Source organism: Dryobates pubescens, chromosome Z (genome assembly GCF_014839835.1).
Source record: "Dryobates pubescens isolate bDryPub1 chromosome Z, bDryPub1.pri, whole genome shotgun sequence".
In the NCBI taxonomy this organism is placed as follows: domain Eukaryota; kingdom Metazoa; phylum Chordata; class Aves; order Piciformes; family Picidae; genus Dryobates; species Dryobates pubescens.
The window spans coordinates 41242363-41259340 of NC_071657.1; the positions used below are offsets into that span (position 1 = coordinate 41242363).

A 16978-nucleotide genomic window follows, 5' to 3' on the forward strand; every position below is an offset into this window, starting at 1 on the left:
GTTTTGTTGTTTTGCGGGCTTTTGTGGTGGTGGTGGTTTTTATTGGGGGGAGGAGGATGTACGGGAAGTGAGATAATTATCTTTAGTACTCACAATCTTTAAATACTAGGGCACAGACCCTATAACAAAGAAACTGGGAACTCCGAAGTTGGAAAGCTTCTACAGTTCTGTTGGTCTTGGGTTTCCTTTTCCAGAAAGCATCCACTAAATGTCCTCATACTTCAATCAGTTGAGTCCTACACTGAATTTTCCATTCACTGTATTCCTAAAAAATGTCCCCATATCTGACAGTCAGATACTATCTCTAACTTCAAGATTCTTCACAGGGTCCACCTCCTTGAATTACTCATCTTTGCTGTATGCTGAGATAATTAGCTGTAAAGGCAGTTAGATAGGTTCACTCCTATCGCTTCTATTACACTACCCACTTGGAATCTAGGGAGAGAAAGAGTGAAAGAGTTCTTCCATCAGGTTATTGATGATGTGCTGAAGCACATGAACTAATGAATGGAGAAAGAAACAAACAGATGAAGAGTGAGTTGAGAGTTCCTTGGTAAGGATTAAGGGGCAGGTTAGTATGAGACACTGTTGTGGGTCATGTAATGAATGCTGAGAGAGCTGTCAGAAGTAATTGCTGGGCTGCTCTTAATCATCTTTCAAAGGTCCTGGAGAACTGGTGAGGGTGGCTGAGGACTGGAGGAAGGGCAATGCCACTCCAATCTTCAAAAAGGGAAAGAAAGAAGATGGAGGAAGCTACAAGAAAGTCAGCTTCACCTCCATTCCTGGAAAGATGATGGAACCATTTGTTCTGGTTGCATCTGAAAGGATGTGGAGAAAAAGATTACCAGAAGTAGTGAGCACAGGTTCACCAAGTGGAATTCAGGTCTAATTTGATAGCCCTCTATGTGGGCATGACTGGATGGATAGATAAGGGGAGGACACTGGGTATTGTCTACCTTGATTTCATCAAGGCATTTGACACTGTCTCCCACAGCATCCTCATAGGCAAACTTACAAAGTGTGGGTTAGAGGAATAGATGCTGGAGAGGACTTAAAACCTTGTTGAAAGATAGAGCTCAGAGAGCTCCAGTCTAGCTGGAGGTCTGCTACAAGTTGTGTTCCCCAGGGGTCAGCACTGGGTCCAGCCCTGTTGTCACAGAGGCACCCACAGACAGCAACAGCCACCTGAAAACTGTGGATTTATTGCAATTACTCTGCACTCCTTCCCCCAGAATAAAATTACAGATTCAGATGTCAGTTGGGAATATACTGCTGCACAATCAGTTAAGCTCTCTAGAGAGAGATCAATCAAAATGTGCACTGACTCACTCATTCAGAAAGGGAAAATCTCCCTACAGGTGCCCAAAATATATACTCACCAAATGGAGGGTGAAGGACTTCTTAGATAAGGTCCTGGTTTAAGTGAGACGATCTGACTACCAGGCCACTTACTGTGTGGAGAAAACTCTCTCTATAGCAGGACTCCATGTCAAGAGTGTGCTGTGGTCAATTTCTTAATTAGTTGGAGGGCTGAGGCCCCCAAGAAACACAAAGGCTGGAACTTCTGGGCCCATAGGCACCACTAGTGTCTGGAGGCAACAAACAGATCTTCATCAGTTTCTGGCAAGCCTTGGCCCTTTGTCTGGTGTCTGCCAGCACTTCTGTGTTTGTCAGGGCAGTTGTACCTGTCACAACTGTTTAATATGTTTGTCAATGACCTGGATGAAGTACTGTACCCTCAGAAAGCTGATGAGACAAAAACAGGAGGGGTGGCTGATAGACCAAAAGCTTGTGCTACCATACAATGTGACCTGAAGAGGCTGAAGAGTTGGGTAGTGAGTAATGTTATGAAGTTCAACAAGTGTAGGGGAGAAATAGCCCCATATATCAGTACAACTTGGGAGCTGACCTGCTAGGAATCAGCTCTGTGGAAAAAGACCTGAGAGTCTTGGTGGACAAAGGTCAGCAATGTGCCCTTGGGGCCAAGGCAGCCAATAGTATCCTGGGATGTGTCAGGAAGAGTGTGGCAAGCAGGTCAAAGGAAGTTCTCCTCTCCCACAACTCTGCCCTGGTGAGACCTCATCTGGAACACTGTGTCCAGTTCTGGGCTCCTCAGTTCAAGGACAGTGAACTGCTTGAGAGGATACAATAAAAGGTGTTTATAACAAGGCAACATTTCAAATTTAAATTTCACATCATTGCAAATTTGGTTTAAAAATTTTCCCCTTCTCTCCCTCTTAACTGCACAAGTGAACCAAAGAAAACACACTACAGCTGATTTACAAGATAGCGTTGGAAATTACTAGAGTTAAATGACCTCAGCCAGTACTCCTGATACAATTTAAATTGCGGTCAACAGTTTTAATGGCAAACACAAAACGAAATCCCCCTGCCAAAGTCACAGGAACCACAATTAGGTTTACAAACTTCCAGAAAAATATTTGGTTATATAGAAAGAGATTACTGCATCATATAGAAGTATTACTGGTTATTGGCATAATTCTTTCAACTACATACATTTTGAGTTTGCTCATATTCTATGGGAGCTTTAATACATTATCCCCAGAAACTAGCTGCATCCAAGCTTGACTTGATGTTGTGCATATTTTCTCGACGTTGTTTGGTATAAATATTTGCCTCTCCTTTTTGCAGCCGCCGCCTCAGAGCAGATTTTTGATGTTTGGTAAGTTGATGTTTTACCTTCTGTTTCACCAATTCCTACAAATAAAACAATTTGGTATCAGAACTTTTGGAAGATCATTTAATGTTAAGATATGGCATAATAGTGCATTTTCAGTACCAACATGAGCACACATAAATCTAACCAGAAAACCTGTGTACATCAAGAAGTTAGTGTTCTACACAACAGCCAATATGAGTAAGCCCTGGTCTGTGCTGTGTTGCACTAAGCTGCACATACATGGTTGTTTTCGGGCCTGTACTGAGCTGCAGCAGGAGAAACTAAGATACCTCCTGCTCATTAGTGGCAACTAAGCCTCTTCTGTGGTCCTGCCTTTACCTAGAAGTGCAGGAAGGAGCTGTCAAGTGAACATCAGCTCAGCTTGACTAGAGAAATGACAAAGAGAGTTGTTTCCTTGTAAGAAAGATCATAAAATAGCTCAACTGACTGAGGAGAGAGATTCTCTATAGACAAGGCTTGCATGGCAGGCTGCATCAGGATCCTGTTCAATCCTGCAGCCTCAGGGCTTTCAGCATCTGAAGATGCGTGGAATTATCTATGATAGTCTTAGTTCTAATAAGCAGTGTTTTAAATCATACCTTACAGATCTTAAACATCTTTCTTAAAGGGATTGTAAATGACCAGCATCTCTTGGTGCAAAACACAAGCCTTCCAGGAAAATGTAAAAGCTGGTAATACTCTGTGCCCGAAGATTAAACAAATGCTTTTTAAGTTTAAAAAACAAACCAAAAAATGAGTAAGAAAAAGGACCTATAGAACATTTCACATCCTACAGTACTTAGTTGGTTTTGGGTTTGGGGTATTTTTTTTGTAGAACCCTGGGCTTTCTAAAGTTTGGACTACAAGGATCTGAGTACTTTTTGTGGAAAACAACTCTTTACCACAAGCATAGCTAAACTGACAGGCAGTCAGAAGTGATGTACAGTTCCTCCTCCAGAACTCCTGTTGCAAGGCGCAAGGTCAGAACGGTCTCATGCCTCTACAGCAGAAGTACTGAAACAGCAGGAGCCACTGTTATTTCCATAACGTGAAAGCTTTCCTGCTAAAGTGCTTTTATGCTTTAGAACAGAAAATTAGGTATGCACATGGCATTTACATAGTCTTAACACATTCTGTGTTTCTGCCTACAGAATAAAACGCATCTTCTAAATACTCAAAGAAGGTTTCCATAGCTACATAATGATTACTGCCACCACCAAGTGGTGCACCAGAGCACAATTTCAAGCAATTTCCTTTATAGGACTCAGTAGCACTACTTTTTATTTATTTGTTAACTCTAAACATTTGAATCAGCAAACTCAAAAGGAAAAAAAGCAGTGGAGGCAGGGAAGAATGGCAACACTGTATGGACCAGAAGCTAGGGAATTTCTAGGAGGTCATCCTGGTTCTTGTTTACTTCGTCCTGTTGTTTTAACCTAACATTACGTTTCTTTCAGAAGATACAATGCCATCCCCTACAATAAGTTCTCAACCAACACCCTTAGGTTGTTTTCTGCCAGGCAACTTTCCAGCCACTCTGCCCGCCGCTTCTAGCATTGTATGGTGCTGTTGCAACCCAAGCACAGGACCTAGCACTTGGCTTTGTTAATCTCAAACAACTGAGCTCAGCCCGCTGATCCAGCTTATCCAGATCTCTTTGATTTCCTACCCTCAAGCAGATCAAGTCCTTTAAAACACTTCTTATACAAGATGCAAACATGCTGTTCTTTAACATTTATTTACACATGTAACTTTATCAGCTACTGATGTATCTTTAAAATACTTACTTAAAAAAAAAGTAACAAAATTTCCAAACATTTACGTATACATCAGCCAACTATTCCACAAATATTACAGTGATCAAAAGCCATGTTGTTTAAAATAAGGCAGCTTCACAGAATAGCATATCATCTACATTTGTTAGAAAAGTACTGATATAGTAAGGAGTAGACCATAAAGACTGTAAATGAGGAATAAAATTAAACAAAAAAAACCTAAGAACAAAAATGCACTTCTGTCAGCACTAGAGGTTTCAGACAGAGTACTACTCCTAGAAATCCTGCAATTAGACAATAGGAATGCTATGAAGTGACACAAATTCAAAAATCACATATTTACTTCTGGCACATGTCATGAAAGAGCTAAAACTACACTAATATCCTCCCTAAACTACATGTTTCATATGAAAATGAGACTGAACATATTGTCAATGATATGTGTGTGATCTAACCTAATTAAAAAAAAAAACAAACCACCTCATGGATCAGCTGTCAGATGAAAACATTCCTTCCTGTTTTTTCACAAGAATACTTTATAACCAATAAAGAAAAACAGGACTATCTTCCCTTTACAAGTATTTAAAAAAGTGACAGAGGCAGCCATACTGATTAGTATATAGTCTGAAACTAAAGATAAAAAGATACTAAAATCTGCTAAAAAAGCAGAAAGTCCAATAAATTCATATTGCCAGAGAAATCACCACTAAATGAGTTCATACAAGTATTTCAGAAAGATGTATGTAGAATCCTTTGAGAGGTGAAAAAGGCCAAATTAAATCTTGACTCAAACATCCACTTCTAAAATAAAAAAATACTATGGTTATCAACAGAAAACTAAGTTAGTACATAAACATACATAAAGCCATTATGGGCTAATTGAGAGTTGTTAATACTGATGTAGAGCTTTGGTAAAAGAGCGAAGAGCAACACATGAAAGAAAGTGCTACAAATCATTCCCTGTAAACTATATCAGAAGTATCAGTCCTATTTTACTCTGGGTGTGGATGTATAAACCAGACAGCAGCATAGTTAGTCTTTTTAAATATAATTAATACTAGAGAACGTTTTTACAAATAGATATTAACTAACTAACATGCAAATTAATGTAGTCTCAGAGTAAACAAGATCATACCAATCTGTAACAATTAACATTTATAATATAATAATATTTACCGCTGGAATGGTTGAACAGCTCCCAACACTTCTGACTGATGTGACGCTTTTAGTCCTTGTTCTGTGCTCAGCAATGTGAACGATACCATCTTTAGTTCTAAAATACATGAATCAATGTTTTATTCTGCTAGCAAGATAGACATATTTTGCCTCTATAAGCATTATGTTTCAGCCTTAAATTTTTTAGATACAATCTGGGAACTCCCTACAAAACATGAAAGTACTATAAAACATTTACATTTTAAATATTAACACTGGATTAGTTACTCAAAACACACATCATATAAAAGGAAGAATTTGTTGCACAATAGTCACATGTATACAACCTTCAGAACATTAGATATTTTCAGTTCTGCACAAGGTTTCAGCAATTCATTTGCTAAGGCAGATAAGGGTGGGTATGAACTTGGCATGTGCATCCAATAGTTTGTGGGCTAGCAAATTAAGTTAGAATTTCACATACTAATAGCTAGCCTGGAGGTATGCAGGGATTTCGAAGTAGAACAATACACAACACAATCTGTTTGAATAATACATTACAATGAGCTTCTTCCTACTAATTTCTGCTGAAAGAGCAGCAGAATATTTTGGCTTTGACACAAAGCATTCAAACTACCAACTTACTCACAGAACTTATTTAGAAGCAGTATTATAATCTGGAAGATTTACATTTATTGGGGTGAGGAATGACACTCCTATATAGTAAATATGAATCTTTACCTGTAATTACTGAATTTCTCATTTAAAGTTGATAAGTCAATCAGATCAGGGCATTTGTCTTCATCCTCCTTATTACAGCACTCTCCTTGTTCTGTCTGATTATCAGTTTCAGCAGCACTTTCAGTTATGTTTTTGCCCTTAGAAAAAGAAATTGTAGAACTCTCTGCATCTTCACCGGACTTCCAAAGCACAGCTTCCTCTTCAACTTTTTCTAAGGCTGAACTCAACTTCGACATATTCAGTCTTTGTGTATTTTTACTACTGTCACTCCAATTGGCTTCTTCATTGCTACACATGAAGCTGTTACAGGTTCTGCTTTCAGAGAAATCACCTACTTCTTCTACAAAGTCTGCACTGTTTTCCTTCTCTTTGTTGAAGGAGGTGAACTTATTCTCAGCATCTTCTACAAATTCTGGTAACTCTGTTGTACCATCATCCTCATCAGAACTTGGTAGGTAAAACAGTTCAGCATCTTCCTCCATTTCTTTTGCACAGCCACTGGCAGCAATCTCTCTGTCAAGAGAACACTCTCTCCTGCAAAAGAAGCATGTTTTCTTTTAATATGATAAATAATCAAGTTAACAACATGCCACATTGACAATTAATTGAATTAACAATATTAATCAAGCTCGACTATAATTACTCATACTATAAACAAAGAGCATATACTCTGTTGAAACACACGAATACCACATGACAGTGCTGAACTTCAGGTATTAACAGAATGCCACCTGAGAGAAACATTTCTACAAAAGATGACTCCACCTTCATCATGAGCATTCATTTGTCTGTTTATTTATAGGAAATTACTGCATCTTACCAGGAATACAATTTGGCTTGAAGTTTAAGTTAAGTTCAAGCAAACAGAAGAATAAAGGGTACACTGATACGCAGAGTGATTCAAGTGTATGATAAACCTTTGGGAGAGTGCTCAAGGAAATAAACCTCCTTTCATTGCAACAACTTCAGTCTTAAAGTAAGTGACAATAAACTTCGTTTTCCAAAGGGACAAAAAGACATAAGGAAGAACACTTTGAACATAATAATGTTTGAAGTCAGTAATGGTATTTTCTAGCATTTTAAATGTAGATTTAAAATTCAAACTCATATTAAACCTCAATACATTAGAACTGTCAAAGAGGCTTTGAGAAGTGGGAGAAACTGATTCTGCATCACTGTTAGCATTTATTATTTGGATTGCTGATCTGCAAGAGCAAAGACAAGGCAGTACTGGATTTTAAAGCACACTTCAGCTTTTGGAAAGTACTTACCATTATTTCATCTGAATGAGAAACAATTAAAATTGCATGGTTTGGCCTAATATTTTTATTTATTCTACAAGCATCCCCCACAGACACGCATTTTCTTGCAAAACCAGCATAAACACCATAAATAGAACTCAAATTCATCTGACAGTTTCTACCTGATGTCTTTGAATGATGGGAAGAGCTCACTCTCATAGCTGAAGCGCTTCCTAAAGAACTCCTTAATACAGTTCACATCTCTGTCAAAATACCTGTAAAAAAAAAATAATTCTACAAATACAAAATCAAAGTAAGTCTGCTGCAATGACAATTTTTTAGCCTACATTTCTTGTCCTTTACTATTTTTATTTGAAAACTGTGATTCCAAGACAAAAGGCTAGGGAGACAAACTGCATTTCCAAGTATTTCTTCTGTCTGAAAAGCAATTGCTTACCAAAGAAGACATTTCTACCTGTTCATCAAACTACACTTGGAATGTTATTTGGGATGCATGACAACAATGGTAGAAAAATAATAGAAACAGGCTTGTAAACACATATCATGGTTGCCTATTTGCTCATTGGCACTTGCCAGATTTACTTTGAAAACACCTTTAAATGTGAACCTACCATTCAGCATTTGCATGTGATGTTGATATCATCTGAGGGAAATCAATCATAGTGACATGGTCTTCATTATCCAGTATGAGATTAAATTCATTGAAATCACCATGGATCAAGCCGTGACTGGCGAGTTTTACAATCAGATCCATTAATTCACTGTAGACGGATGAAGGATCTTCCAATTGGTGCACTTGACACCTGGAAAGTTAAATAAAATATTCTGAACCTTGAAAGACTCTGAAACCACGAAGTATATTAAATACATCTTACAGAATGCCAGGGTAATTCAAGTTAAAAGTGCCCTCCAGTATCTAATCTAATAACCTCCATAAAGCTGAGTCACCTCTGGGGATCAACCCAGATTGCTCAGGACCTGGAAAACCATAGGGACAGATACAGACTGTGTAACCTCCCCAAGCACCCTGTTCTACTGCCTCACTGTCCTCAATGGGAGAAAATGTCTCCTTATATCCAGGCTAAGTCTAATTTCAAATTATGTCCACTGTATGCATCAGGCAGTAGTGCCATAATGCATTATTTAAATAATGTATCTGGAAATTTTTACATCTCTTCCATTTTAGCTAAACTTACAGTCTCAGTAGAAACTAGGTCTTCAGGTATTCACATACCTGGTGCCATTTTCTTTTACAAAAGCCTATTTTCTAGACTAAGGAAAAGAAAGAAGAAAATAGAACAAAAAAAAGTTTAAAGCATTCCTGAACATATACCTAAGAAATATACCTCTCTCTCTCTCTCTCTATATATATATATATATATATATACACATATATATATATATATATATATACACCTACATATACCTAAGTACCTTAAGTGGTGAAATAAAAATCAGCTGGTCTTTAGAAACAAGACAAATAAAAAGGCAGCTGTAATTTTTGTACCATGAGCAGTCAAGAAGTGATCAGCATTTACAGTTCTTACATGAAATATCCTGGTCTGAATGCAGCCGATTATGAGAATGAATGACTCGTACAGTCAAAGAACAATCAATGCAACACTAGCAGCTCTGTAACAGGCCCTCACTGAATACTTTCAGACTGATACCAAAATTAATCTGTGACATTTTGCACAGCAAGCCTGTACCACAAAATATCCCACTTGCCCTTTGAATTTGGAAGTCATTAACTGGCATCTTCTGAGATGGGAATCTCAGATCCCAAGGACCAGAAGGAATGGATGGAGCAAGGAAGATATACCCTCGGTGCAGAATGTAATCTGAGGGAATACTTAAGCAAATTGGACTCTGGACCCTGATGTGATGTATCCCCAAACACCGAGTAAGCTGGCAGGTGTCATTGCTTGGCCACCCTTGATAATCATTTATGACCCATAGGACAAGTATCTGAAGACCAGACAAAAGCAAACATCACTCCTATCTTCATGAAGAGCAAGAAGAAAGACATGGGGGATTACAGGCAGTGGTAAATCTCGCCTCAAGCCCTGTAAAGCTGATGGAGCAGCTAATCCTGGAAAACAATGTCAGACACATTAAGGACAAGAAAATTGTTCACAGCCAACTTCACCAAGTCACACCTGACCTACCTGAATTTTTGTGATGAAGTGACTGGCAGGTTAGATGAGGGGACAGCAGTGGATATTATCTTTCTGGACTTCAGTACAGCTTTGACACTGAATCCCGTAAGACTCACACAGAAAAGTACTGGATGTGTAGACAGTGAGGTGGTTTGCGAACTGCCTGAATTGCTGGACACACAGTCTAATTGAAGCCCAGAGACTAGCAGCATAACACAGCAGTCCAAAGTGGTTCCAGTCCTGTTTAATACCTTTGGTAAGGAGCTGGATGATGGGACAGAGTTTGCAGATGACTAGGAGCAGCTGATATGCCTTGAGGGTCATGATGCTGCCATCCAGAGGGACTTCCAAAGGCTGGAGAAATAGACCAGCATGGACCTCATAAAGTTCAGTAAGTAAAGTCCTGCACATGGGGAACCTCATGCATCAGCTCACAGCTGGAAAGTAGCCTGGCAGAAAAGGATCTGAGGGTCTTGGCCAGCATTAAGTTGAACATGAGCCAGGAATGTGACTTCATTGCAAAGGTGGCTAACAGCATCTTTGGTTGCATTAGGCAAAGCATATTATTCCACAAAGGTGAAGGCACACCAGGAGTACTGTGTCCAGTTCTGGTCTCCCTAGTACAAGAGACATGAACATACTGGAGAGAATGTAGTAAAGGGTCACAAGGATGATTAAGGGATTGGAACACCTCTCCTATGCAAAAAGGATGAAAGCTGGGACTGTTCAGCCTGCAGATGAGATGGCTTAGGGTATCTCACTGATGTACATAAACACCTCCAGGTTCAAAGCCAGGCTGTCAGTGGCCAGACATAAGCCAAGGAGCACAAACTGCAACACAAGAGGATGTATCTTTTTCCACCGTAAGGGTGACCAGCAGAGGTTGCACCAAAAAGTTCTGAAGTCTCCCCTTCTTAGATTCAAAAGTCACCTTGGCATGGTCCTAGACAATCACCTCTGAGTAGCCCTACTCAAGCAGGGAGGTTGGACCAGATGACCTCAGGAGGTCCTTACCAACTTCAACTATTCTTTGAGATGCAAAATAAAGTAGGTAGACAAGGAAAAACTAAGTCAAATTTGGCAGGCACCTTGGATAACTGTACACTTGTCCAAAAGCACAACAATTGTTTAATGCAAGTCACCGACTCTACACTTGTTTTTTAACTCAGGCAATGGACAACACAAACACTGCCAACAGGTTCCACACAGCCCTCCTAGAGCAGGGTGTTTGGACTAGGTGACTGCCAAAGTTCCTTCCAATGTCAGCCATTTGGTGATTCTTTCACCTTGGTATATCTGAAATAATTCTCATCCACCACTTGCTTCGTTCAGGTTAGAATCGTAAACAGGGAAAGCACACTAGACTTCCACTGCAGCCATATGCATGCAACTTCAAGTGCTCCACGTACATGATGGATCCAGAATTATTTAACAAATGATGGTGGGAAAACAAAAAAATGAAGTTTCTTCCACGTTACTCTTCAACTGTTATACTTTGGGATTAATTTCCTTTTAACTAAAACTGCCAACTTTAAGTCTTGATTACCACACAAGAGCATGGACTAGTTTGTTCTAGAGATAAGCTCTCTTAACCTAGATGCTTATCCAGAGGTTTTTCTACAATATACCAAGTATATAGGCCTTCTGCATATGGCTACGCAAACAAAGCCATCCCTTCATGTACAAACTTCAATAATATTTGATGTTTTTAGACACTGAAAAACTTGAGTACAGTAAGCTTCCTTGAAATAGCAAAAACAATTACACACAGTAACCTACATAAACAAGTAAGTGCTAAAACAGTGAATTATGATCTCATCAGAGCAATGATCATGAACTGGAGCTCAGGATGTGAAAGACATGATATTCAGTATTGTATGTATTAAGTAACACAAAGCATATGTGATTTTCATATAGAAAACAGCTCAGTACTAACTTGTGCCACACTGCTCTTCTGATACATTGCTTAGTTTAAGTTATTCTATTTCACCACTTTCTTTGAACTAAGGAAAAAACACTTTCTTTGAATAAAGAGATAAGAGAAGTGAGACTACAACTAAATGGAACACTAGTGAGTGTGAGTCAGAGAGCATTATTCAGCATGGTGGAGTCAGAATTAACTCACATGTCAAGGAAAAACCCTAAGGCTGATGTTAAAATTTTTAGGTTTTCTGTAATGCAAAGAATTTTGAGACTCAGTACTTACAAAGGATAGCCATCAATAAGTTCCATAACAACTGCATGCCTGTTGAAGTCTACAGGTTTTGGGACAGGAAATTTTCTGTCATGCAAAGCCTGGAAAGAAATTGAAACTAAAATATAAATGGTTAAGAAAACATTAGTTATGTTGACAAACTCCCAGCTAAGATAAACCATAAATATTACTGTGAAAGCAGCATACATTACTCAAATGTTAACTGGAAACACAAAATCACCTGCTTAAGAAGAGACAGCAACAGCCATTTGAAATTACACTGAAGAGACAAACAGTATCTGTCAGTTTGTACACTAAGTGCACTGCTATATTTTAGAGTTTAAATACCATGCATCAGGAAGCAAAATACAACAGAATGGAAAAATTATACAATCACATCTGGTCTGTTAGCCCAAGCAATCAACAGCAGAGAACTGGAAATAGAATGTCAGCCATTAGAAAAAAAAATCCACAGTGAGCTATTGCCAGACAGTTGTGCCTGACTACTTGACCTATAATTAGTTGCTGTATGACAAAAGCTCATTCTTAAATATTAATAACCAGCACTACACATTAAATAACTAAAGGTAGGTCACAGCATTTTGAAGCTATCCTGTTTGCTTTTTCTGATGTGAATTTAGTCATTCACTTGATCCACTCAGTTTTTTATGTGTTCACTCTTTTTTGACTAATCTTACCAGTGCATTTTTTTCTGAGGTAAGAGCTCTAAGATAAAGGAGCGTAATTACAGCTTTTCTTACTTAAATTACTACATTATTATCACTTTTCAGCACATAATTATCTTCCCCCGAACTCTCTTTTCAGGGAAACTGAACCTCATGATTATAGTCCTACAAGTTCAAACAACAATGTTTTAACAACTGGACCAAATGGACCAATATAGAGGTTCTAAATGATGGTAATAGCTCTCTCCTCTCTCTGTGAAAGGCCACTGGTACAACCTACGAAGGTTTTAAGAGAAACAAGAAAATAATATTCAATGTGTAGAGCATTGCTGAACAGCACAAAAAGGAGAAGGGAATTTTTTTAAAAAATAAATCATTCTCTTTCCACTACAAACTTCCAATCACTATAAACATTTGCATTTTTTTTAACCAAGCAAAAAAGTCTCAAATTCTAAGATTAGCAACACGTGTGAAAATGAAACCTTTTCCCACAGCATGGAACAAAATGCCTTTCCAAATCTGAACGCTAGTCTGGACAGAAAGATTTCCTTCAACAGCACAGCAACAACTGAAAACATGGTAAAATAAAAATAAATTAAAGAGATGACAACTGAACACCAGCAACAGAATAATTCTGGCAAGTAGCTATAAATTCCCTTACTATTACAGGTGTTCCTCTAAGTCTATACTTCAAATTAAACCCAGCAGAATTAATCATACATAGACTATCTATCCATAAATAACATTAAGTCCTTTCATAGCCTCTCTACTTCTGCTCCATGCTTCCATGGCATGTTTATTTTGTCTCTGCAAAGTATAAGGCATATAGCATTCCAAATTCTCTGCAATGTATACTCTAAGTCCACCAGGACAATGAAGAAATTAATAAATAAGAGTTTAAACATATAAATCCTACCAATACTGCAATTATGAACTGACCAAAGGACAGTCTGGAAAATATCTTCTAAGCTATTACACCATTGCTCATACTGTGTAAAGGCCACCTACCTTCATATAGGCGAACTCTTTCATTGCTGCTAGCCGGGATAAATACAGCCATGACATTTTATGCCTGTGCTTGTGGTAGTCACGTTTATTTTTCAGACTGCGAAAGGAAGTTCTTCCAAGCCTGTGCAACTTCAATGCAAACTGTTGCTCCTCTTCATTTGCAACAATATAAATATCTAAGAAGACACATAATCACACAGATCTAAGAAATAAATGGTAACTAACAAAAAACTGCAGTGACAAGTTTAGTCACTTCACTTTCTCACCATTACTGTTTCTGGAATGGCAAATTCTGCCGCAGTTAGCTAAATTTACATATTGTATATTAAGAGATATGCACAAGGGGAAATTACTGCTGAACTGATCATGGTACTCCATTAAAATACTGATGTGATCACCAAACATGCTCTTTTGAAACATCTCTGAGAGTATGAGATCTTCAGCTTTCTACATTCAGGTTAACATCTCCAGGCTATCCTCATAAAAAACAATAAATATAAGCTGTCCTTGAGAGAAATCTAAGGCAAATGCTGGTTTTAACTTCACCACACTGCAGAAGAGTCGTCATCTTTCTACTGAGTGGACAAGACAACCCAAAGGACCAGCCTCTTAATTAAACAATGTTAACAATTAGCCTATGTTTAATCTCTACTATCTGTCCCAAATAATCCCCTTCTCATTCTTCAATTATACGTTACAGGCTATGTTCAAATTATTACCTACATGAACATAAGCAGAACCAAGACAGTACTGCCTGAGTCTTGAGCCTATTTCACTTTATTTGTTTTGAAGTGGAATGAAAAATATTAAATCATCTTTTTGTAAAAATGCTTCACAACTCCCCACAAAGCATGAGACAAACAGCTTCTGCCTGGAAAGCACTGTTTTAAGTGATAAACCAAGAATCAGACAAAATGGTTGAAGGAGAATCACACAGACCAGGAGCCTCACATAACATTTTAACAAATGACCCACAAATCTTGGGGTTTGGCAGACTAACTGATGTGACTATCCAGAGGAAAACTTATCTAAGTTTCTGGTAAAAAACCTGCGTAACTACAACTGTGGTTGCTTTAAAAATATATTAAAACATTCTTATTACCTGATTCTTTGCCAACTCCCATCTGGTTTCCCACAGAATTTATGACTTGTCGGGAAGACAGAGTTTTCAAAGCAAGGTAATCATATCCTGCATTAGTTAACCGATAACCCTGGACAGCTAAGAATAAAACACAAAACATTTCAGTCCTTATTATGTATGCATTACTTCTTACATAAGTCTCAATTTATTCAGCTTGCAGTACACTACACCCAAGCAATATTTCACTCATTGGCTAATATCAGCCCAATTTGGCAAAACAGTAGAGGTATTTCAGTTCCTTCAAGTTTTATGAAAATTGATCACTGGGCAAAAGACAGACATAATGCTAGCTCTTCTCTAACACAGGTAATGGCAGCACTTTGAGTAGCCTGGGGAAACCCAGGTAGCATTTTAGAAGATACACATGTAAGAGACACAGCAGGGATCCGGGATTGTTGTGATGATCTAATGTGATCCTTAATGCTCTAAAGAACTGGGACAAAATGGGTAAGAATTTCCTGTAAAATTCTACAGTGTGTTTGCAAAGCCAGATGCAACTAAAAAGAAGGAAAAAGGAAAGGCCTGCACAGACTACTGCTTGTCACATCAGACAGGACAAAACCTTCTTTGGTAGCTGTTTTTGAGGGGGCAAAATGTACAAGGCTTTTCTGCTCCAGCATGTGTACTGTAAGACTGTAACTGATTTGGGTTGATTTCTGCCTGTATGCATTTGAATATTACCTTAAATAATGACTCTCTTGTTTTTTTATCACTTTGGTGGCCTGAAAAAAGGGAGTTAATTGTTCATCTCTTCACTGATTTTATAGGCAGCTCAGCAGATAGCTAAAACATTCGGTGCTGCACAAATCTGTATTTCCAGCACAGATACAAACCAAGATACAGATAACACATGGTCTGGATGCTCATGTGTGTCAAGCTGTGGCACTTCTGCAAGTACCACTGTGAGGCATTAAGAACAGAATGAGAAAGGGAGACAAAAAAATCAAACTCACTTTTAGTTCGTTCATAAGCTAGAAGTTTGTGCTTCACCAACTCTCTCAAAATCTTATTACAGCCACCGTGTTTAAGGCTGGCAATAGAAGCAATTAAGCTAGCAGGAACTATTTCATGGTTCTTCATGCCCATTTCCACCTAAAAAGAATAAATAAAATTAATACTTGTTAGCCCGTGTTCAACAATGAAATAATATCAGATCTCACTTGAGACTAAAATCACTTTTCATTGATTTTTTTTTAATTTAATTTTTTAAATTAAAATACGGATCTTGGCCCCTTGAAATCCTTTGTGTAACTCAGGCTTGAAACGTCTACTGTACTGGCCAGAAGATGAACACTTGACAAGATATCAGTGTCAGGAGTGGATGAAAGAGCTGGTTTTCGTTTCTGAAATGAGACTCTTCTCACGCTTACACAGTGATAACTCAGTTCGCCCTTCTACTAGGTACTCCTGTCGTCAGCACTATCTAACAGGCCAACTGGTGGAGCCTGCGCTTATCACAGAGCTGGCCAAGGCAGCATGCTATGCTCACTCCTCGTCAGAAAGGCTGCCAAATACAATCAGCACACGTGGAAGAACTGTTAGCAGCATTGCACTGGGCAGCCACCACCTGCAATGCCCTCCCCACCCGTGCACAGAGCCTGACCAACCCCACTTCGCTAACCGGCCATGCGGCACTCCGGGCGCAGCGCCGGGCTAGGCAGGCCTTCCCTTCTCCCGCAGTCGCCCGTTCCCCTAGCCAGGCTTCCCCACAGGCTCACCGCTGTCAGGACTCTAAAGTGATCCCTGGAGAGGTACCGAAGCATCACCACATCCAGCTTCCCCATGATCGCTGAGGCCAATACAAGCCAGCGGCCTTCTTACTCCAAAGGAAACAGACAACTCTCGTAACCCAAACGCAACACGGCGCCGCTGCAACACATGCGCAGAACTCTCCTCATCACTGCGGCAAGCGACTCCCAGGCAGAGGTTGCAGCAGGTCCTGGCAGATACATGCGTACACACATACCTTTATCGGCTAGAAATCAAAACACAGCAAGCTTCTACTCCGAGACGGGCTAGACCTCTCTCCCTCTGCGAAAGAGCTAGCTGCTGGCTTGTGCATCTGCCGAGACCGACTTCCTGGAAGGGATCACTCTTGAGACGCCCAGGCTAGAAAGCTGTCTCGTCCCAGCACCCCTCACTTGGAGCGCCAGGCGGGCGCGGTGACGGCTGACTCT

At 39.2% G+C, this 16978-nt stretch overlaps 1 protein-coding gene across 1 annotated transcript; it reads right to left on the reverse strand.

Moving 5' to 3' along the window:
- Positions 1-2016: 2016 nt before the first annotated feature.
- On the reverse strand, positions 2017-16639 carry RIOK2 (RIO kinase 2). The gene is made up of 10 exons (XM_009898294.2): positions 16520-16639; positions 15755-15893; positions 14763-14879; positions 13661-13836; positions 11979-12067; positions 8225-8416; positions 7775-7867; positions 6352-6885; positions 5632-5728; positions 2017-2718 (listed from the first exon to the last, which is right to left on the reverse strand). The coding sequence occupies exons 1-10, from the start codon at positions 16583-16585 to the stop codon at positions 2557-2559; spliced, it is 1665 nt and encodes a 554-aa protein (XP_009896596.1). The 5' UTR covers positions 16586-16639; the 3' UTR covers positions 2017-2556.
- Positions 16640-16978: the final 339 nt, after the last annotated feature.

Coding starts and splice junctions, on each gene's coding strand:
- RIOK2 (XM_009898294.2), bottom strand. CDS start 16,585: ATGGGGAAGCTGGATGTGGTGATGCTTCGGTACCTCTCCAGGGATCAC. Junction 13,837..14,762: donor GGGAGTTGGCAAAGAATCAG/GTAATAAGAATG, acceptor GTGTCTTCTTAG/ATATTTATATTGTTGCAAAT. Junction 5,729..6,351: donor GAGAAATTCAGTAATTACAG/GTAAAGATTCAT, acceptor CATGTATTTTAG/AACTAAAGATGGTATCGTTC.